This window comes from Equus przewalskii, chromosome 9 (genome assembly GCF_037783145.1).
Source record: "Equus przewalskii isolate Varuska chromosome 9, EquPr2, whole genome shotgun sequence".
NCBI classification, from domain to species: domain Eukaryota; kingdom Metazoa; phylum Chordata; class Mammalia; order Perissodactyla; family Equidae; genus Equus; species Equus przewalskii.
Window position 1 is genome coordinate 60,297,516 of NC_091839.1, and position 24,755 is coordinate 60,322,270.

The following is a 24,755-nucleotide window of genomic DNA, read 5'->3' on the forward strand; positions in this document are numbered from 1 at the left end:
CATTTCCTGATCACATGACTCTGAGCCGGGGCAGGGACTCTGGCAAGAGGGTGTCCCAAATCTCCCTACCAGCTTTGGTGAGTCTGATTCTACATTCACCCTGGGAGCAGGAGCCTTTCAATTAGTTCCTGGATTTTGCATAAAGGAAATATGTCTGTAAATTGTTGCTCAATCAGTGTGTTTGTGGGGAGAAGGAGGGTCCAGGGCTTCCCACTCTGCCGTCTTGCTGACGTCACTCCGTATCTTTCCTAATACATATTTTTTAAGCATTTAAAAAGTAGACATTTTAAATTAAAAAAGTGATCCTTTTGAAATAAGATCACCTTCATTCCTACTTTCTAGTCCTATCTGGCTAGTCATGTGGTATAAAAAGAGAATGGGTATTGTAACTTTTTAAAAAATAAACATAGCATGGGGCTGGCCCCGTGGCCGAGTGGTTAAGTTCGCGCGCTCCGCTGTAGGCGGCCCAGTGTTTCGTCGGTTCGAATCCTGGGCGCGGACATGGCACTGCTCGTCAGACCACGCTGAGGCAGCGTCCCACATGCCACAACTAGAGGAACCCACAACGAAGAATACACAACTATGTACCGGGGGGCTTTGGGGAGAAAAAGGAAAAAATAAAATCTTAAAAAAAAAAATAAAATAAAAAAAAAATAAACATAGCATGACTAAGCGAATCTTGTTAGGTAATTTTTTGTTTGCTATACAGAATTATGCCATCCTCCTAACACTTTGTCAAACTCAAATGTACCAAGCAAATACAAGTTTTGATTGGGGAAGAGGAGGGGAAACATCATCACAAAACATAAGCTACTCAGGAGAGGCCTGGCTAGAAGCTGAAATGGTTGAACTTAGAGCATCTTGAGGGAAGAGGGTATTTTAGGGGACAGAATATCTGGGAAGAAGGTGACAAAAAAGGATATGAGAATTCTAAGTACAACCTCACTGGTTTTGAACTTTTTCTATGGGTTGGCTCTATACCCAGGAAATGAAGGAAATTTCTGATATTACCTTCTTGAACTACATAACCCTCTGCTTCTAGGACATTGCTCCTAGCTCAGAAACAGGTATAGTATTCAATAACTAGTTATTGCATAGTGGATGAAATCAGGACACTATTACGGTTTTCTAGATCAGTAATATTAGGGATTAGGAAAGGTTTTATAAGCTGATTTAGAATTCTAATCATGAGACATACCATTTGGAAAAATGTTTTCTAAGTCCCAAACAATAAAACTTTGGGAATATAACTCAATTCATATAAATCAAAGGCTTCCAAGAGACCCAAATCTGAGCTTACAAAAACAAAATAATTAGGGCACCTTCTGTAAAGCAGAAGCTTTCATTTCTCAGTGAATTTACAAAAAATATATATATTTCCTTAAAACATTGTAGAAAGCAAATTCAAATTAAAAAGTATGACTTACTTTCTTAGTAAGAATTCACTTAAGTTTAAAAATAAATTGTCTGATCTTCCAAAGTATCTCCAAAGAAAGAGTGCATGGTCTCTCCATGTAACAATCCATTTAACATGAATGCACTAATGTCTAGTCCAAGCCCCTTATGTAGTATGTTAGGTCCAGCTCTCTATTTCACGTGGCAAAACAGAATTACTTATCATTCTAGATAATACCTAATTAGAGGTAGCAAAATATGCATTTAGAGCATTCTAGGGCCTATAAACAAACTGCTGAATATAGTTTTCACTAAAGTTAATATCAAGTTACATTTTATTTATTGGTATATAATCTCTCCTAAGCTTCTATTTGTATAAAGCTCTGATCATAAACTCAGAGCTTTCTGTGATTTTATCTCACTTTCTTGAGATTCCTCAAAAGAGATTAGAGAATCAGACGACGTGCTCAGAAAGTAGTTTCCCCAAATATATCAAGTCATTTTTAAGGCTCTACCTTTCCATCTTCACCACTGTGTGGCTGTACAATTCAATAAGCAGAGCTTTATTCATCTCAAACATCAGACACATTCTCTTCAGGACTTTGCTCTTTACAGAACTATTTTCTAAGCTTATAACTATCATTTTAACTTTAACTTAAAGGAAAGGTGGGAACTTTCACTTCTGACTATGATGGAGTAACTGGTACTGGACTAGCCTGGACAAAAGATACAATGTAATTGTTTCTGGGCAATAAACACTAGGCAATGCAAGACTGTGCTCCTTGAGAGAAGGGAAAACTCATGACATGAACTCCAGCCCGTGTGGAGACAGTTTCCTAAACATAGTGCAGTATGATAGAGTCTGAATAGAGCATGGGTGGCCTGCTAGGCTGAGGAGGCAGAGATTAGAGTCCAGGCAGTTCACAGCTGGAATCTGCAGGACAGGGCACCTGTGCAAGGGGCAGGAGTTAGTGGTCGGAAGTACAGCTAGGGGTTCCCTGTGAGTGCCGGGCTGTGCTGAAATGAGCAGGATGAATCCACATGAGGGTTACTAGAGAGCAGCTGCTGTGGGCTTGGGTTTGGAAGAGAACTAGTCAGATAGTGCTGCAGTTGGAGACTAGGAATGCCAGAGTGGAGAGACTTCATTACCCCCTTATTAACAACCTGGGCATCCAGCTGAGAGCCCAGAAAAATCATGCCTTTAGAGGCCTTTGCCCTAGAGTAACGCCTACTCTAGACAAACCTGAAACTAGGCACTAACAATACGCACTTGGGACAGCATTTGGAGATGGAGTCCTGTCAAGTTGGAGGGGCTTAGGAAACATCACGGGCTTTCCAGAGATCTACCTTAACAAAGCACAATATCTAGGTCTGCACAGGTTCAGAGAACAGCTAATAATTGAATTGACTACTAGAGCAAAAATAAACAGAATTCAGAGGAAGATAACAAAAATCCAGAATCGGTGCAATAGAACATCTACAATATCCATTACATAATCATGCAAATAAACAAAAGATATGACCCACGGTTAAGAGAAAAAGCAATAAACAGAAACTAACACAGAGATAGCCTGACGTTGGATTTAGTAACTATTATAGATATGTTCAAGAATCTAAAGAAAATAACACTCAAAAAATAAAAGAAAAATATAGTCCTAGTGTGTGAACAGACAGGGAAATTCACCAAATATGGAATCTATAAAAAGAAAGAACCAAATGAGAATTCTGGAACTAAAAATACAATAACTGGAATACAAAATTTATTGGCTGGCCTTAATAGCAGATTGGCAAAGACAGAAGAAAGTTAGTGATCTTAAACATAGGTCATTAGAAAAAAGACTGAAGAGAAAGGTACAGGGCCTCAAGGATCTGTGAGACACTGTCAAACAGTCTAACATAGGGGCTGGCCCAGTGGCGCAGCAGTTAAGTTTGCATGTTTCGCTTCTTGGCAGCCCAGGGTTCGCTGGTTCGGATCCTGGATGCGGACATGGCACCACTTGGCAAAAGCCATGCTGTGGCAGGTGTCCCACATATAAAGCAGAAGAAGACGGGCATGGATGTTAGCTCAGGGCCAGTCTTCCTCAGCAAAAAGAGGAGGGTTGGCAGTAGTTAGCTCAGGGCTAATCTTCCTGAAAAAAAAAAAAAGTCTAACATACACGTAATTGGAGCCTTAGAAAGAGAGTAAGAGTAGGGGCATAAAAATATTTAAAGAAATAATAACCAAATATTTCCTAAATTTGATGAAAAACCTCAATTTAAAAGACCTAAGAAGCTCAGCAAACAACAAGAAAGATAAATATAACAATAAAAAAAATCTACTTCTAGGAATATCATAGTGAAATTACTGAAAGCCAAAGGCAAAGAGAAAAATCTTGAAAGCAACTAGGAAAAAAAATTATGGAGTTCTGCTTTGGATGTAGAAAGCTGCAGAAGAACATCACTCTAGTCTAACAATGATAAAAAGATGGATAATCTACAAAATCATAAGTTTTCTTGAAGTCATCAGAAAACTGAAGTTACAAGAGAATCAGGTGAACTAAATTTCATAGGGTGACAAACTCATCTAAGGACAGGCAGGACACAACCTATTTCATCTGTGGCAGAACATAGGAGGGAGAGGCAGCTGCCATAAAATTAGGTAAGAATGAAACAGTTAAAATGTTAACAAATTCTTAAAGGTCATGTAGGGGCTAGCATGACCGTTTAGAATCACTTGGAGCCCCAGATACCAGCACAGTCTTTTTCCATGGACCCCCACCAAATGCTTGTGAAAGACTGGGGGTGGGGCAGGAGAGAGCACAAAGAAATGAAACCCCGCAATTTCCTCTGACCCTTCTCTCATATGAAGCAAAGCTTTGAGGTGCTATGGGACCAGTAGGAGACTCTCCAATCCTCAGGGAAAGAATAGACGCAAAAGATGTCTGCTGCTGGGAAGAGGGGTAGCAGCAAAAGCTACACATGAGGGAGGGGAAGGAAACTAGTTTCAACTGTGGGCTTTGTACTAAGCAGCAAGCAACAACTGTGCACCACTGGGAAAGAGGCAGGAAACCTTCCCAACATAGATTTCAGGGAAACATACACTACCGCTGAGAAGGGAGTAGAAGCAAACACCATTTTCCACTGAGAGAGTCAAGAAACCTGCCTAGGGCCAGGACCTGGCATGGTACAAAGCAGAAGTCCATCACTGCTGTAGGAAGAGCAGGAAAGCTGAGAAGGCCTCATTCCTGAGCTCCAGGAGAAGAGGAACTTCCAAGGATGACTAACTTCAGTCAGAAGTGAGAACTGAATAACTTCCCCTGCCTCCACACAGAGTAAAAGCAGCAGTCAACCAACCGTTCGTTAAGCCTGACTTTGAAAAAAAATGCATTGCATACAGTGGAAAAATGAGAATGACTGTTGTTTCTCATCAGAAACAATGGAGGACAGAAGAAAAGGGAATGAAATCTTTAAATTGGTGGGGTAAAAAAAAATCTCAACCCCAAAATTAGACATTGAAAATATCATTCAAAAGTAAGGGCAAGATAAAGACATTTTCAGATAAATAAAGGCTGAGAGAATTTGTTGCCGGCAGACTTGCACTAGAAGAATTGCCAAAGAAAACAATTTAGCAGTGTCTTAACATGTTAAACATGCTAACCATGTGACCTGGCAATTCTACTGCTAAAGAAATGAAAACGTATGTTCACACACACGAAGACTTGCCTTACAGTTTTATTCATAGTAGCCTCAAACTATAAACAACCCAATTGTCCATCAACAGGTGACTGGGTAAATAGTGGTACGTTCATATGATTGAATATTATTTAGTAATAAAAATGAACAAAATACTGGTTTATGCAAAAACATGACTGAATCTCAAAAAATATTATGCTACAGTTTCCTGGTGGTCTAGTGGCTAGGATTCAGTGCTTTCAAAAAACATTATGCTGAGTTTCTTCAACGAAGTCAGACACAAAGGGGTAGACTGTAAATAATTCTATTTATACGAGGTTCTAGAACTGGCAAAACTAATCTATAGTAATAGAAATTCAACTAGTACTTATGTGGGTGGTTCAGGAATAGGTAGGTTGACTGCAAAGTTGTATAAGGAAATTTTCTGGGTGTTACAAATGTTCTTTACCTTGATCAAGATACTGGTTATAAGGTATTTGCATTTTTCAAAGTTATCACACAATACACTTCAAATGTGTGCATTTTATTGTATATAAATTATATTCCAACAATACTGATTTTTAAAAAGAGATAGTATCCTCTTGAGAGTTATAAAACATTACCTGTATAGATCTGTCTTGTTATCAAACCAATCTGATAAGACTCGGAAGGTAAAGAGGGGAAAACGCTGATGAAGAACGTGAAAGCTCACATTTTCAAAGGTGTAGTTAGTTAGAGCCACCTGAAAAAAAGCAAGACTCTATTAGAATAATGCTTGTATTTATGTGCAAATTTGGTTCTAAAAGACCCCAAATATTACTTCTAACATTTTATAGTAGATATGGAAGGTACTTATAAAAATGATTTGTGTTATAACTGAATCATAATTAATTTAAAGCTATGGCTATATAGCCTACTGGACAGAAATGTTTATAATAAATTAATATTTAATTGGAAAAAATCAGACTTGATGAGATTCAACTTGGTCATGTAATACTTAAGAGATCCCAGTTCTTATCATGTCTTTTTATAGTCTAGGCCAATACAAATACTGACAGACAGAAGCCCTGTTAAGCAAACTAATTTTTTGTTCCTTCCTACTTACCTTTTGGTCCTTGATGACAGGCTGCTTAACAGGACTCCACAGATTCAAGGATGTGTTATCTAGTTAAAGGCAGGCATTCATCCTGCTCCCAAGAATTACATCAGTACTAAGACCCAATACATGGACATTATGGAGTCACTTAACTTTCAGTCCAAAAGCAAAAGATTAAAAAGGAAATGGCAGAAATGTTTCCCCAACTTCAGATCATGTAGGTAAAAGTTGTGTTAATAATGGGAAAGGAATACTGAAAAAGGGTCCAAATTAATAAAACATACCTCTAGCTAGATGATCTCTCAGAAATACCTATAAGACACAAGCAATCTAGACAATGGTAGGTATTTCAATGCAAAATGGAAATTAAGGAACCCGTAGTCCCCATTCTTAGGTCAGCTTGAGATTCTGAGGAATAGTTCAAATAGTACTTTACATTTGTATATTATATTATAACTTTAAAACATTTTTCTTTTCCACTTCTACAATCCAGCAAGTAGAAAACCGGGAGTGAACATTAAGCTCATCTAAGTGCAGTGACCCAAATTAGTCTTGATGTACAATTTCTATCACTCTCCAGGACGACAGCATTGGAAAGTAGCATACTTCAGAGTGTGTCTGTGTACTCACTCACACACACACACACACACACACACTCACAGTTTTAAACATTGGAATGAGCTTATTCTAGAGTCACCAGTATAAAGCAGATACTAATCCATTATCTTAGAAGTAAATTACCATTTCTTTCCCAAAAATCACTACTGGCCTGGAGTACTTCTCTCAAAAATAAATAACTCATTTTATTATCAAGTCCCAATATTTGAATGGCTCTTCTACCTGCTAATGAATATTTTCATTTAGTTTTTTGTATTTAATTTCCATTTAGTATTACAGAAAATAGAGCCAAACATCTGATCTCAGGCTGTTACATCATTACCTAATATAGAGGATAGCACTTGAGCCTAAATCTAAACTTCTGCCACAGTATATATCTTCATTAAAACAATCAATCAAAAACATATCTACAGAAAAGATCCCCTTGTCCTGTAGCTCTCTCCTGAGGGAAAAATCTGAAGTTTGCCATGTAAACTGACCTATTAAGATTAACTAGGGGATTTTGTGACCTCAAATAAAATCTTAGAAATTGGTCCCTAATATCTGAGGCAGATGGAGACCTATGTTCTGGGTTGATTTTATTTCAAATAGAACAATTTCATAAATTGGATTAAGACTAAACAAGTATTATAACCTTATAACACCCACTCTACTTTGGGTTTCCTTGGTGTCACAAAAGCATAAAAATGCACAGCTGTAATCTCAGCTGTGAGTAAAATTAAAGGAAGGAAACATAAACTCTAAAATTAAGATGCCTCATCTTCAGAATGTTGCAATCTTTAGAGAGCGATTTACTCTAGAAGTCGAAATATGAACCTAAAAATATGAATTAGGAGTTGGGGGGAAGTCTGAATAAGTTAAAAATTGGATAAATGTACTATGTAGATCAAAGTCAGAATTGATCAATAAATCAACAAAATGTTACAGTGTTGGTCCATTTATCCTATTGATAAAAGGAATGGGCTGACTTAGAGGGATCACTTTTCCATTCATAGAGTCAAAGTGCAAAACATAATGGTTAATGACTTTGGAAACAAACTTCCTCAGAACTGGGAGAGGCACTCAGAGTATTAGTGCAGGGGAGTAAAGAAAATAAAGGTGAAAGGAAAAAAAGGGAAGGCAACCATAACTAAGCACCTGTGCCCTACATCCTCTAACACCTTATTCCTTCAGTTGTTCCTCATTTCCTGAGTCTTCAACTAAAAATTATTTTTGATTGACATATACTGCATATAAAGAAATGTCCACAAATTTAAAGTGAACAACTCATGAATTTTCATGTTTGCATACATTCATGTAACTATCACCCATATGAAGACATGGGAAATTTTAGGACTCTGGAAGGCTCCCTTGTGCAGGCCCTGTCCCAGTCAATACTTATGAAAGTTAACCACTGTAGGTTAGCCTTGCTTATTTTTAAACTTTATAATAAATGGAACTAGTTATTATGTACTATTATTTATCTAGTTTCTTTTGCTCAACATTACATCTGAGATTCATCTATGTTGTTCAGTGTGGCAATATTTTATTCTTCTTAATTGCTGTAAGGTATTCCTTTGTTACAGCTGCTTACCCTGTACTCTAATATGCACCAATTATTTGCTGAGAAGTCTGTGTTTTCTAGAGTGTTAGAGTGTTGTTTGACAGCAAGAATATCTTTGTCACCACACTCCCCCAGCCCCCAAGACACAACAGTCATCTCTTTTCCTCTAAATGTATATACCACTGATGTCTCATTTGGCTCTTATATGGTGCCTATAAGGTCAGTGATAGATGCCCTATCAAAGCCATATAATATATTTAGGAGATCTATAGATACTATAACTATACACACACATACATACACATATACACACACCCTCACACACTCATTCTGAACATGCTCTCTGTCGTCAGAGAGCTTATTATATATTTTATACATATTTTATTTTACATATGCTTAAAATATACAACAAACTCTCTCAGGACAGAGAGCATGCCCACAATGAGCCTGAGTCTTGATCCCATACTAGCTGTGAGGTTTCAGGCAAGTCACTTATCCTCTGTGAACTTCAGTTTCCTCAATTAGAATGACACCTCACTACTTTGTTGTCTTACTTATGCTGCAACTTTGTGACTATCAAAATTTTAAAATGATGAGTCTGTAAAAGTGCCTTATAAATGATAAAGCAATATATGAATGCAAGGGAGTATATCATTTTACCTCTTTACATAATCTTCATTGCCCATCACAGTGTCTTAATTTTAAAAAGCACCTGAAACATGCTTATTGACAGACTGAAACCATAATAGAGAGTATCAGAACCAGATTCTAATGTTACCAAACTGAGATAATGTGAGGCTTCGATGCATGCACAGAAGCATCTGACCTTCCTAGTGACTGTTGGGAGTGTTCTCTCCCAGTTCCTCATTATCTTATCTGACTACTCTTTCTTAGGATCTGATTCCTCTGTCTACTCCTCAAAATGTTTTCCTTCACAAAAATGTTGTCCTTGGCTGAGTCCTGATGGCTCTCTCCATTCACTTTTTGCTGAGGTCATTCACTCTCATGTGACTTACAAGGCAGTATCTCTAATCCAGACCTCTACCCCATATGTGGGACATTCCTATTGAAATGTCTGTGGGTATCTTCACCTGGATATTTGACTGATACCTCATGCTCTGTATTCTTAAAGCATCATTTTCCCACCTAAACATGATCTTAAACTATCTATGCCAGAACCCCGAAAATCATTCTTGAAACCTCTTCTTCTTCATCTTTTTGTACATCCAGTTCTTGTGGATTTATCCTCTAAATTGTTTTTTGAATCCCTACACCACTGCCAACTTTCATTTGGGCTACCCTAATAATGTTACTGGTTTCCTAACCTTTGGTCTTCTCCCCTCCTGCACTGCCATCAGAGACAGGTCTCAGACGTAAATTCACATGTCACTATCTCTACCCCACCTTAGCCACCCACTCCCAAGATCATACTTCAATATCTATAACCACCAATGACTGTATTCCCTCCATAATCTCATGCATCCCATTCTCTGACCACCATGTCCTATCCTTCCAGTTTACTCCCTCTGGTGCCGCAACCTCTCTTTGCTCCTTATCTAGCTCAAATTCCACAGTCGATCATTATAATCACAACTTTGCACATACTATTCATTTCTTTGCCCCTCTGCTGCTTTATTTGTAATTAACGAAACTTTAGCAAAGCCATAACCCTTTGCTTGCGACTTGTGGTCAAATCTAACCCTCTGTTACTCTCTACTTAGACCTGTGAATGTGAACGTAGCTGGCAGGTATCTCTTTAATTTCCTGATACAAATCTCAAATGGGCTCCCAGTGCTGCCTAGCTTTTATACTATAGTTTCTGCATTAACCACTCTCAAATTCTCCTAGATAACTTTCACACTTTTCTCTCTTCAAACCCCAAAAGCCCCCCCACTATGCGCACTCTCAGCTGAGCACAGTGATTCCTATTTCACTGAGAAAACTGAAGCAATGAGAAGAGAACCTCCACAGATTCTCACTGGCACATCTACCCACCTACCAACATCGGCACCCACAGAATCTGCCTTCCTGCCTGTTAAAATAGAGGAGCCAGCTATACTCTTACTGCTATAAACCCAGGCCCAAACGTGTGTCCTAGAGATGGAACTCAATAAATACTTGTTGAATTAAATCAGATCTGTTCCCAACCTACTTGGCAAATTCTTGAAAGGCCTGGATTAAGCTGATACCCAGAAGGCCTTTAAATATAATCTTTAATCTTCTGGGGAAGAGTCATTCTTTCATTCAAGCAGTCAACAAATATATTATGAGCACTATTTTTGTTACTGAGGATTTAAAGTCCAGGGGAATAGCAGTAATTCTATGTTAAAGTTAACCAGGAGAGTGAAAACTAGCATATTAAAAAACAAATTTTAGGGGCCAGCCTGGTGGCACAGTGGTTAAGTGCACACGTTCTGCTTCAGCGGCTTGGGGTTCACCATTTTGGATCCCGGGTGCAGACATGGCACCGCTTGGCACACCATGCTGTGGTAGGCATCCCACATATAAAGTAGAGGAAGATGGGCATGTATGTTAGCTAAGGGCCAGTCTTCCTCAGCGAAAAGAGGAGGATTGGCAGCAGTTAGCTCAGGGCTAATCTTCCTCCAAAAAAACCCATAAAACAAAATAAAACACCAACAAATTTTATTAAACCCAAACTAGGCATAGAAAAAAGGATAGCCATTCAATTGTAAACTGTGTCTGGGGAATGCAACTGCTGTGTACATGTCCTAGAGAGAACAAGGAGATTGCACTTTCATTTTACATACTCTTCTGCATTTATTTTGTCTTTTTTATAGTGCACAGGAACTATTTTTAATAAAGAGCATATTGTAAAAACAAACTGTTAAGATTTAAAAAACAATAATAGAGTCAGAAACTGCTAAGTGTCATGAAGGAGACACAGATAAAAGAAATAAGGATAAAAAGGAGCTTTTGGAACTGCTTAAATCCAGAAAAAATAGTTTGTGGGCCTCTAACATGCAGAAAATTCTCAAGGCCAGCTGACAAAGATCAGAGATAGAAAATATTCAGCCTAGAATTAGAGAAAGGCTTTGACCCTGAATTTTCAGTAAGGACTACAGAAAGCCCTAAACTTTGAAAAAGTACTTACTCTCTAATTTGTGATTTTAAGCTAATAGTGGATAATTGCTACAGCTGCCTTTGGATTGTCAAGGATGAAAACACCCCTGAAATTAAGATTCAATAATTTAATTTTGTGTTTACATACTTAATGTATGCGTTCGTCCCAGGCATTATTAGAGACTGCAGTTTGGAATATATAATGGAATACACAAACCAAATATACCACAATCTCTCTACTTTGCATATCCTATCTCTGTCACTAGGAATTATTTTGAAGTCACTGGAGATTCTTGTGCTCTGATAACATTTTAAGAAGAAAACAATAGGATAAAATTATCTTCAAGCAGATACATATATTGTACATTTTTGAATTAGATGAAATGTGAGCATAACTTTAGGCTCATGGTGGGGAGAGGAAATAAAAAGAAAAATGAGAATACCTGAATTTTATATAAAGAACTTATTTCCTTATCTGAAAGAATTACTGTGTTATAGTGCCCAAAAGAACTGCAGAGGGTATGTACGAAAAGTCAAATGTTTTATATAAATCTAGAAGAGCCAGAAAGATCATAGTGAATATTTGCATATAATAGAAAATGTATAATGAGAAAGTAGTTTCAAAGAGAAACAACTGAAGAGCTTCTTTTAAATATAAACATTTTATCTGATATTATCCAAAGTTCAAAACCTGAGAATGGACCAACTTACAGTAGGCATCTTTTTTACATTTCAATAAGAGAAATCAGGCAACTTCAAGGACGTAAATATGACCTAGGACCCTATGATCTCACATTTTTAGTGAAAGAATTATTTCTCTGAGTTATTGTAAATTAGTAAGATACAATCACACACCACATAATGACGTTTCAGTCAATGACGGACTGCATATTCGATGGTGGTCCTGTAAGATTAGTATCATATAGCCTAGGTGTGTAATAGGCTATATCTAGGTTTGTGTAAGTACATTCTATGATGTTCACACAACTACGCAATTGCCTAACGACGCATTTCTCAGAATGTAACCTCATCGTCAAGCAACTCGTGACTGTAGTTTGGTGAAATTTATACCACCAAAATCCTTATCTGAGCCCCCAAAGCCTCAACTGGATGCTCCTATTAACTATTTCGAAATTCTCTCTTTCCAATTTACCTTATACACCAGACCCAGTTTTTAAATATCCTTAGTTCAAAAAGTTCTTTCCTATGTTGAGAATAAATTTTTCTTACTGTAATAAATCAAAAAAGCCAAGCTATATTCATCTGGATTTAAGTGCAAAAATGATTCAAGTGCAAAAAATGATGAAATTATACAACATTCAACACACACAACATAATATTTTATGATAGCTATAGACTTTTCTAGCTACTGCTACTTTAGACACAAATAGAAAAAAACTAAAATTCATCAATAATACTAAATACTTTTGTAGCTTTGCATTTTAAAAAGCAGAATTTATTTCTGTAACTAATTAAGTATAATAAAAATAATTCACAAAGAAGCATAAGTTATATAGTAGTATACTAACACTCTATAATTATTAAAATCGTTATATTGATCTAATCTGTTTCCAAACAAAATATTACATAAAGCACCTTACCTCATTTTTCATGATTCTCCAAAGATTCAGCGTAATTCGGCCAACAATATTTATCTCACTCATTGTATCTGATCCATACTCATCTCTTTCAGCTGCAAATCTGTTCTCAATTTTGTCATCTACAGAAGTAAATATGGGTTGCATCAGGACTCACAGAGACCAAATTTCCAAGCAAATTTTGCCAAAGAAAATGAGAATAATAAAGATTAAAGATGAAGATTAAAGATGAAATGTAACTCACAGTCTGTTTTGTATCAGACTTTGAGAATAATCATTATTTTGACTAATAAAACTTTTCTTTTTTCTTGAAGTTATGAAAGAATTTTGTGAAATAAATGTATCTGAAAACTATGTATTTTTTAAATTAAAAAATGTAGATACACACACATGTAGTTTTAAAACAATAAACCCTTTCCTCTTTAAGTTTGGTAATTTCTGGCACTATTTTTACAAACTCCTAATGCCACAGCATTTCTTTGATGTTAGGATGAAAAATGTTTAAGTTAAACTGATAATTTCTTGGGAAAAAATGGTAGAGTTTTTAACCCAAACAATTTTCTGAAAATCTGCTGACATCAGTTAGTGATGTTCATATTTAGGATGAAATTCTCTTAACTGTGTATGGAGAACTAGATGAAGAGTTCCTCTTACAACAAACAGAGTTCTGAGTCTAGTTTCTTAGGTGATGATTTTACCTAGAAAAGAAACTAAAATGTGTTTCTCTTATATAACACTGGTATGTTGTTGATTATAGGCTCTGAATAATAAACATATTTACCATATACTGAACGTCTATTATGATCTAAGATCTTTACTAACATTATTTCTTTTATTTTAATACAGCTATTTTACTATGTTAGTATACTTTTTATTTCACATTGTAGTAAATTCCACTCAGAAATGTTATATCTTGCCCCAGGTCATAAAGTTAACAGAATCAGTATTCTAAACCAGGGTTACCTGATTCCAAAGACCATGTACACACACTTACCCCTTTTCGTTTTTTATTTTAAAGAGATAATGTTTAAAAGTTTTTTTTCTTTATTTAACAAACACACATAATGTTTACTATGTTCTCAGGCACAGTTCTAAGTACTTCACAATCGCCCTATGAGATAAGTTCTATTATCATTGCCATTTTACAGATGAACAAATTGAGCTATAGATAGGTTAAGCTTGCTGGACATCACACAGCTAGTCAGCAGCATAGCCAGGATTTGAACCCAGGCAGTCTTCCTCCAGAATCTCTGCTCTTTACTATGCCGCCTCCCTAACCATGCCATTTCTATTGCACCATGTTGCCTCATAAAAATAGTTTCAGCAGTGTGCTGAAAGGACAAGCGCTTTCATTCACTCTTATGATCTGAAGTCATATACCTTGCCTGTTACAAGTAATTAAAACAGGGAACACTCATGCCGCCCCTCCTGAATATTCAAAAACCTATCCCAAATGAAATGCTGAAAAGATTGAGATATACCACTATTCCTATCAAGGAACACAGAAGCTACAGAAAAAGTCATGCAATGAAAAACTAAACAAAGTACTCTGCCTCTTTATTCTAAGCTTTTGCAGTGCTCAAAATATTTATTGTCCTTCAAACGTCTAGCTTCAACCTTTCCCTTTAAATTTACCAGTGCTTAAGACATTTTATCGAAGTCATACCCTCTCTCCCAGGAACTCTTGATTAGTTTTCACCGATTTTGTATTTGGTCTTTTAGCCTCCCAAAGCACATGCTACTTGCTCTAGTCAGACTTGTGGGGAGCCTCTTAAAGTTACTAAAAATTCTAAGGTATAAAGAAAATATAATTTTAAAAAGTGCTCTATAAACTGTAATTTTGATATGAATATTATTATTGCCCTCCCATTTCAATTAGGATCAGACTTTTGGGGAACAGCCTCCAAAATTCACACGATTTTTTAGCCTGACACCCAAATAAAACTCAACAGTCAGTGTTCTTCTACCATCTCCTTCCTTACCAGCCAAATGGATAAAACATAGAAGCAGACAAACGAAATAACATAATGGTACTTCAAGGCAAAGAAATGTTACATGCTTCATAATGATTATGAAGACTATCTCATAATACAGAAAACTACGATAAGATGCTGGATGAAGGAAGCATAATAAAAATAGGATATATGTATGATTTACGTCATATAAAAAATAAAGACCTACAGATGTATATGAAAAATGACTGAAAGAGAAAACCCAACAAATATATTAACAGTATATATAGCAGTGAGATTGGAGTAGTTCTTCTTTGACTTTTCTTGACTTTTAAATTTTCTCTAATGGAGTTATGATACATCTAGAACTTACACAATTTAGTATTAAAAATTAGGTTAGAATGACAATACTGTTTAACAACTTATCTTTATTTACTTTGTAATTTGCCCTGTAAAACCACACAAGATTTACAGTGCTTCATACCTGGCACCCGAGAGATCATCTGACATAAGTTCACACTTAAGGCAGCAGCCCTCTGTAAGAGGTAACCCCAGGAATGCATCTGAATCTCGTACCCTAGCAGAATATCAGGATCATATCTAAAGAAGGAATGAAAAGATCAAACAAGGAACACACATTTGAACTTTTCACCAGAAGAACTCATTCTTCATGATATAAAGCACAAAAATAAAAATCTATATTCTATAATGTTTCTTAGATGGGCAAGGGATGACATAGTGGAACCTAGAGAATTCCCATACACGAAGGAATGAGGTGATTGGATTAGAGTTCTTGGATTTGAAGCTACTTTGGTAAGGCAAGCATAGTTTTTACTCAGACTATGTATTTATTTGATATAACCTGGGATGGAGGCTGACAGAAAGTGGGGTGGGAGGGAGGCATAACCACTGAAATACATGAGTGAGGGTAATGTGGGTAGGGGCAGGGTGAAGTGTGAGGGCCTGTGTGGCTACTGTATTTTGAAAAAGACCCTCCAGATCACACTGTTGTCACTTCTCTACCCCTCTAACCTATACTGTCCTTAAACAGTTTTAATGCTGAGGAAGAAAATGAAAACGTCTTTCTTTCCCCACTTAATTTTAGTAATGACTTGGTCCTCACATGAATTAAGGACTCAGTAATGACAAATTTGTCCTCTAAACTTAAAAGGAAGGTGACTCAGTTTAATAGAAGAATAAAATATTAATGGGGGTGAGATTAATGTGGGGAAGCTCAGCATCAGAAAGTAGGAGAAAAATGTGCTTATTGTGGTCACAGAGTTGCATCCATAAAACTGAACTGACAATCTGTATCCAACTCAGAAGGAGCTTCTTTGTGGCTCCTCTTAGAACTTCCATGGTGACCACCATAGAAAAATGTTTGGTTACAGTGTAAGGGAAAATAAACATGAAGATTTACTTCAATGGGAAAATTGTGTGTGGAAGAGAGGATCTGATTATAGTCACAAGTTGAGAGTAAGAACTTTTGAGAGCAAAAACTACAGTAATGCTATCAAATTATAAACTCCAAATTACTCTGATCATTGTATTGTTTATAAAAGCCAAAAAGCAGAGTGAAAGATCACAAAATTTATAAGTTGGGTTTTATATAACTGCTGATAAAGTCACTATAATGAGTTGTGGGCTATGCAGCCTGTCCAGATTCTATCATTTAACACCTGAAGAATCATCCAATGCCTGTAGTACAGAATATACTAATTTACTGATTTAAGCTATATAGGGCTACTCTGCAAGTCTGTGATATAACAATGGATCATTTTGAGTAGATCAAATCTATTTTTAGAAATGGTGTCAGCTAATATTTTATCATACTTCCATAGCTACTTTCTTAAAATGGGTGTCAAATGGCTTTTTTACTGAGTCAACAAAAATAAGAATGTCACAAAAATGTCTCCTTATTTTTAACCCTGGAGGATTTAAGTAGCTGATATCAAAAGAACTAGGTTTGGGGCCAGCCCGGTGGCATAGCAGTTAAGTTTGTGAACTCTGCTTCAGTGGCCCGTGGTTCACCGGTTCAGATCCTGGGCACGGACCTACATACTGCTCATCAAGCCATGCTGTGGTGGCTTACAAAATAGAGGAAGATTAGCACAGATGTTAGCTCAGTGACAATCTTCCTCAAGCAAAAAGAGGAAGATTGGTAACAGATGTCAGCTCAGGGCCAATATTCCTCATCGAAACAAAAAAAAAAAAAAAAAGAACTAGGTTCAAACTTCTGCAATAGCATTTTTTATTTTTCCTATTCCTTAAAAGCCTATCCAAATACATTCTATAATGTAAATTTTAGTATCTGCTGATCTGTTTGTGATCCTGTTATACCATCACAGACTTATGGAGTAGCCCTCAAACTTGTCAGGAGAAAATGATAACATATCTACTATCCATGTGCTTTTCTCCATATAAATAGGGTTGAAATTTTTGAAAAAAACCTGCTTATATAATAAACACTTAGTGATTACCATAACAGACCAGCCAAATAGACCTTTTCATCAACCTACAAAAGAAAGTATTTTCTTGGGGGCTGGCCCGGTGGCCAAGTGGTTAAGTTCATGCGCTCTGCTTTGGTGGCCCAGGGTTTTGCCTGTTCGGATCCTTGGCGCAGACATGGCACTGCTCGTCAGGCCATGCTGAGGTGCTGTCCTACATAGCACAACCAGAAGGACCTACAACTAGAATACACAACTATGTACTGGAGGGCTTTGGGGAGAAGAATTTAAAAAAAAAAAGAAGATTGGCAACAGTTGTTAGCTCAGGTGCCAATCTTTAAAAAAAAAAGGAAAGAAAGTATTTTCTTGGTAGCAGGTTCCATGTGGCTGTTGATTCTGGAACGAAGAGCAGGATTATGGCATGAGCATGGAGAAGAAAAAGAAAGCAAGGCAATTGTAACAATGGGGCAAAAGCTTAGTTTCAGAGGTCAATTCTTATAAAGGAAGACCAGAAAGATCCTAGGACACTCAAGAGAAGTTTACCAACACCCTACCTGCTCATTAGTCTTCTAACATAACATCTGATACCTTAATACATCTTTGTTGATAGCAACTTCATCACCTCTTCCATTAAAGTGAAATTCTTCTCAGAGCAGCCAAAGATGAACTATCTGTACAACAAGTGCACCTCTCTGTAAAACTAACTATGTAATGTCTAAATTTGAGAAACTGGGGCCGAAGTATCAAGTGGCTCTTAGGATTGTCAGGGGCAGATGTGAAGGATTCCCACACACACAGAAAAGAACCCATGCAGGTGACTGCTTTAGTACTGAGTCACCTGGATCAGGCATTACAGCGTGGCCACAATGGCCACAAGAAGAGCCCTTCCATTAGAACTCTTATAAAGACAGTTCTTCTAATTTCTTCACCTGAACTTTGCAAGATGCAAACTTATTCTTCTTATTGCAAGAATTATTATCATTATAATCTTCTTATTGCAAGAATTATTATTCTAGCCAGCTACTTGCTCTGTGGTGGCAACTGACTTATAAAGTTGGTTAAGTACACATTTTTTGATAATGTTTTGAAAATAATTTTTTCTCAATTAAAAAGACATTTCAATAAAACAGACATATTTTATAATCTGCTACTGGTCAGAGATGACTGCTGACAAAACAACAAAAAGTTACCCTGCTTCTCTTAACAGATTTACTAAATAAGTTTCACTCAATATTTTTCAGATTATTATTTTTTGACCCAGAGGCTGTTTCATCTCAAGAGACTTTTAAAGCTGATAAAACATCTGTGTCAAGTTTAAAATCCCAAGGATTCTATATTTCTCCTGTGAAAACATTTGGTGACAATAACAAAATCTTGGTGACTTTTTCTTCAATTTTTGTGAATTTTATTCACTCTATCAGCTCTCCTAAAGTTACAGAAGGAACAAAGTTGGGTAGATGGGATTAGTAGTGGAGAAAAAACAAAACTGTGAAGAAAATGGAAGCAGCAGAAACATGAAAATGATTTTATTTGCTTAGGCAAAAAAAAGTTGCTTCACAATTAATATTTTAAATAACCCATTAAGATCTGTACAGAGGCCACATAAGGGGGTTCTAACTAGGGCAGTGGTGATGGGCATGGGGGAGAAGGCATGATCTTAAAAAATAATTCTGAGGTTAAATGGATAGGATGTAATGTATGGATGTAGGGAAGAGAAAAAAGGAGGAATCAAAGCTTATATTTAAGTTAGAGAGGCTGGGAATAACGTAAAATTATTAATAGTTCAAAGAAATATAGAAAGAGAAAAATGATTGTGACAAGAATATAATGGATTTGGTTTGACTTGTTTAATATAATTTTATATTACCTTTTGTATTTGGCACCTAAGGACATAAATGTTAAGAATGGAAAAACAAAGTCAATAAAAGTCTTTGAGAGTATGTATCTGTATTTTATTCAGTTTTATATATAGCACCTAGCACTGTACTTTACATGTAAAGTTAATATTTAAGTACTAACCAGGTTAAGAGTTTTATTTGCATTACCTCATTTAATTCTCATATTTATTACCTATTTTGCAGATGAGGAAACTAAAGCTGAGAGAGACAAGAAACTTCCTCAAGACAAAAATACAGAGCTGGCTGACTCCAAAGCCTATGCTCTTAACAGAGCCTGTGTTGAGTAGATACTCAACAAATGGGGTGTGAGAGTGAGATAATCTCTTAGGTGGTTGTTTGGAATAAAATATAAAGGACATCAAAAATTGAAATGTTGATATTTAAGCATTTTTCTTCTCTCTAAAATAATCACATGATCTTTTATAGTAAGAACCAGAATGTCTTGTTCTGTTTACTGAATTTTTCTTAATTACTAGTATAACTCATGTTATGGATATTTAAGAAAGTTACTATACTTGCAAATGACTGACAAAATTCTCAGCGTTGGCAGGACTATATCTAACATGGAGAAGACAAGCATACAAAGCCCAGGACATTATTGGATGTGTGCTGGCACACAAAATAGTGCTCATTAATGTTCTGACATGTTACTTTTGCTAAGTTGCTTGCAGAAATAAAAGTGTGGGCACTGAAAGCATCTGACACGTTGATCACTTCTGTGAGAAGGTAAAAGGTAGGACTGACAAGGGCAAGACTCAAAGGGATGAGAATCCATCCAGTCACCAGTGCTATAAATGGTAAAAATACATTCTTCTTTTTTCCTCCCTAGAGTGGTGGCTAGCAGCATATCATTTTTGATGCTCTGACATTTAGTTTTGTTTTGTTGAAAACATTTTCTGGTTTCCAGTATTTAAAATAGTTTGTTAACCTGTCTGAGATTCAACAGATGTTGAGCCTGTAGAATATCATCCTGATCTTTAATGTAGAATATCTCAGTTTTATGGGAAGGAGTTCAACTATAGGAAGCACAACAGAAAGGACAGAGTGTAACCACATGCTCAAGGACAGTGTGTACCTATACATCAGGATCCAGAGTATGTTTTAGCCTGCTGTAGGCATTTAAGAACCTAAACCTAGCAATGGGCAGAAATCTTAAGTTCCTAGAAAAGTGAAGCACTTAATGAGAGTCCATGGCTACCAAGAGTTATAGTCTTGAGAAAATGCAACAAATCCACTTAATTGTTTGATTTTTAAATGAAAATATTTTTGTTTTTAAAAAAATTCTTTTCATAAATTTTGACAAGATTCTACTATCAACCATCAAGGCCAACTATCAAATGGTCAAAAGAGATCTTTAAGGAAATATGTGCACAAAAGACATACCATATAGTCCTAAATTTATAAAGAGACTGCATTCCAAAGATTTTTGGAAATATTGGTTTGTTTAGAACTCAGAAAAACATTTTCTTAAAAAAAAAAAAAGGTACTGAAATGGTGGCTGGCCCCTAAGGTAGAAGCCCATTTAATGAATAATACAATTTAACTTTAGTAATGTTCTCCATTATTTTACCCCTATAGAAAAATCATGCTAAAATCCAAGTTGAAAGCTAGAGGCTAAACTAATATTTCTCTTTCACTTGCCCCTCAAACTTAGAAACAGCATATTCTTTTTCCTATCCCTAATCTGATGGAAACAGTGATGGTGGTGGGCGGTGAGAGCAAAATCTTTCCAGGGATAACTACTTTCAAGGGCCACAGGCAGGGATTCTCCCCCTCTTTCCTACCTTCACCTGTATTAATCAGCAACAGTATGAAAGGACTCTGAACTAAAACTGGAAAAATCAGAAAATACAAAACAATACCTCTTTATTATAGCTGCAATTTCTTGAAAAAGTGCCTTCTCATCAGCAGCATAGGTAACTTCTAGTCCTGTAATTCCAGATCTAATAAGTAATGGGGTCTGATATCTGATATCTAAGAAAGAAACAAAATGTTTATTATAAATATAATTGTGTAAGTAATATCATTCCTTACATTTTAAAGGTTTTCTAGTTTCATATGCAACTGAAAATTCAAATTTCATATTTTCAGTTATTTTCCTGAAAAGTCTACATTCACAAAACTCCCCAGATAATAATGTCACCTGAAAAGAAATTTTATTACTGTTTCTGTTTTTAATTTTAATCAGTGGTATGCTGGAAAATGTTTAGAACCACCTCTCCAGGGGAAACAAAAGCCTTGATTTGTAGTGCTTGCTTATTTCCATGACATAAAGACTTCACACCATGAATAATTTCAAACTACTACTAATTTCAACTAATTAAAAAAAATTATGAAAATTTAACAATTGGTTCATGAGCTGGTACAAGCCAGCTCAAGTATACCACTGATTAAACTGCAAAATCCTATACGGTTCTGCTCTGTGCTAAGACTTCCTCTTGAGTTGACCGAATTCATGTGTTACCATTTAAAACCGCAGAGGGACATTTTGTATTTTATAAAATGGTATGCTATATGAAGAACCTCTGAACCAAAAGTGTAGATATTTCGGAAGAGATAGAAACATAAGTTAGAATCCATCTGGGAAGACTCTTGTAAAACATTAACTTACAAAAGCACCTTAACTTCTTAAAGCAAAGAGAAACTCTGTATTAGCAACAAAATACCAGCAATGTATACATAAGGAAGATTGTCTACTCCAACTAGAGATACATAATCATTTGGATTCTGTATTAACAATTAGTATTTTATAAAATAATATTTAGAACAGATTAGATATGCTAATTGGAAATTTTGTTAAGACTTTATATATCAACTTTATATTGTATTGCTTCTGACTTCCAACAATAATCCGAGTAAGAATAATGAATCTAGGACAAAGCTATACATGAGACTTCCTACTCCCATCTCTGCAAACATTCTAGAAAGGAGTTCCTTACGCTTGCTTGGTTTAGATCTCTAGCACAGAAACTGACCCATTAAAAGGTTCATCCTTGGGTGGCTAGGATAAAAATGAACAGTACCTTGACTGGAGACTGTCTTGTCTTTATCGATCACTATTACACCTGTGAGTTCTGTTTTGTCTGTATCCGGTAGTGGAGTGTCAGATGAGATGCAGTAGAACAGAGCACAGATTGGGTCAAACTCCGGATCTGGTTCTAAATCTCGCCTAGTTCGAGCATGTAACTCCACACTGATTAGGGTAAGATTTTGTATCTACAAAAGGAAATACAAATTATGCTTTTAAACATTTTTTTGAGACGTCCCGAAAGAAAGACTCCAAGGAAATGTGTGTGTAAAATTACAGAAAAAAAATCTATAAAGGACATAGTTACAATTTAGCACTCCACAGATTAAAGATTTTTGCTTGTAAGATTAGATTAAATCAATTCACCTTTTATTTTAGAAAATCTTGTGCTGTAATTTCTCAATGACAATACATACTTAAAACTATTTGTCTGAAATACCTGCAGTGCCTCTCAATTTTCTCAATTCCTGTTTGGGGAACTAGGGAATCATTAGTCCAAGTGGTCATACATTCAAACTAAAGTCTGTTACTTCTTACCTTCTACCCGGATAACTATACTTTTACCTATAGTTTAAAGTAAAAAGAGGTATTTCTTAGTTTGAAGCTCCTACCTACTATTCTCTACTACTTGAGGGCTACTTAAAATTTAGACTTTTGTATATACTAGGCAGACTTTTAATTATGGTTTTTCTTGGAAAAAAATCATAAGAATTGTATGGTATCAACTACACAATAGCCAGATTTTTGCCCATGCATATATTCTCTGACATATAATGCAAAAACATACTATTTTGCTTTATATACTATTTTTCTATACTAATAAAAACTCAACTATAATCCTTAGCTCTCTTTCTAAAATCAAGACAGAATAAGTAGAAACTCTGGAAAAGAAAAAGAAAATATAGGTTTAGATTCATGATTATAGCTAAAATTATAGCCATCATTGTACCAGTAATGTATATATACCTGGAAATGGAAAACACCACAATACTGATAATTATTCAGACCATATAAATTTAATAAAGGATTTGTATTTTGTATTTATCTTGCATTCCAACTGTTGAAGAAATGTAAATACAAAGCTCTCACTAGTGACGGGAGTAGAATTTGGTAAATCTCTTTGGAGGACAATTTAGAACTATCTATCAAAATTAAAAATGGAGGGGGCCAGCCCAGTGGCGCAGTGGTTAAGTTCACATGTTCCGTGTCTCCGTGGCCTGGGGTTCGCCAGTTTGAATCCCAGGTGCGGACATGGCACCACTTGGCAAGCCATGGTGTGGTAGGCGTCCCATATATAAAAGTAGAGGAAGATGGGCACGGCTGTTAGCTCAGGGCCAGGCTTCCTCAGCAAAAAAGAGGAGGACTGGCACTAGTTAGCTCAGGGCTAATCTTCCTCAAAAAAAAAAAAATTTAAAAATGGACATATCCTTTGATTTAGCAGTTCTACCCCCAAGAATATATTCTGCAGATACATTCACACATGTAGCCAAAATATATACACAAGGATGTTCACTAAAGATTATAATATTCCCAATCTTTTATAAGTTATAAAAGACTAAAACCTGTGTCTATCAGTTGGGGACTGGTTACACAAATTGTGTGGCATCCATAAAGGCTACATACAATGGAATAAATACTCTGTGACCTTTAAAATTTTCAAAAGCCAGATCTACATGTCTTAATATGGAAAGCTCACCATAATACACTGACAAATGGAACCAGTAAGTGTACTATGTTTCTATGTATGTAAAAAATGTTAAGCACACGCACAGAAAATTTCTACAGAGACATAAAAGACACAGAACAGCTTACTGCCTTTGGGGAAGGAGACTGCTTAGTTTGAGATGGGAGGGAAGCTTACTTTTCATTGTAACTCTTTTTGTCCTGATTGAATTTTTTTACCATGTACATGTAATACTACATACATTCATGAGTAAATTTGTTATTAATTATGCATGGATAGGGCATAAGGAATAATAAAACAAATATCCACCAATCCACCACTTTCCTTAAGAAATACATACTGCTGTTCTAAAAAGACAAACTAGTATTAAAAAAAAAATCAAACCAAGTAAAATGGTGAGTGAAAGGAAAGAACTTTACTTTTAAATATATACTCTTCAGGACTGTTTGATATTTTTCTTTTTAACAGTAAGCTTGTATTAATTTGGTAACACAAAAATGTAAAATAAAAAACCTCTCCCTAAACTCAAACAAAACAAAACCAAAAAGCTAGTTTAATTAGAAAAGGATGAACATGTGGAAAGACTATGGAGAAGACTGAAGACAAGTACAGGTCAAAGGAGTCTTGCAGGTTGATTTATGTACTCAATTTTGAGTATGAAATTTTGCCTTTCTATTCCTTGATACAAAATGCATTACTTAGGGGCATTTTCTTTTTCAGTAAACATATGGGGTGAAGAGATGGAGAGAGATTTATTGAGTGTG

The 24,755-nt window shown here is 36.0% G+C and overlaps 1 protein-coding gene across 4 annotated transcripts in view; it reads right to left on the minus strand.

Annotated features, from left to right (window-relative positions):
• The window catches only part of REV3L (REV3 like, DNA directed polymerase zeta catalytic subunit), a 178,603-nt gene that overhangs the window by 43,779 nt on the left and 110,069 nt on the right, over positions 1-24,755 (minus strand). For all 4 annotated transcript variants that reach the window (XM_070559290.1, XM_070559288.1, XM_070559287.1 and 1 more), the window contains 5 exons: positions 22,303-22,495; positions 21,142-21,253; positions 15,419-15,534; positions 12,986-13,104; positions 5,670-5,788 (listed from right to left, as the gene is read on the minus strand). In XM_070559290.1, the coding sequence (XP_070415391.1) occupies positions 5,670-5,788; positions 12,986-13,104; positions 15,419-15,534; positions 21,142-21,253; positions 22,303-22,495 (659 nt within the window). The remainder of the gene's footprint in view (positions 1-5,669; positions 5,789-12,985; positions 13,105-15,418; positions 15,535-21,141; positions 21,254-22,302; positions 22,496-24,755) is intronic.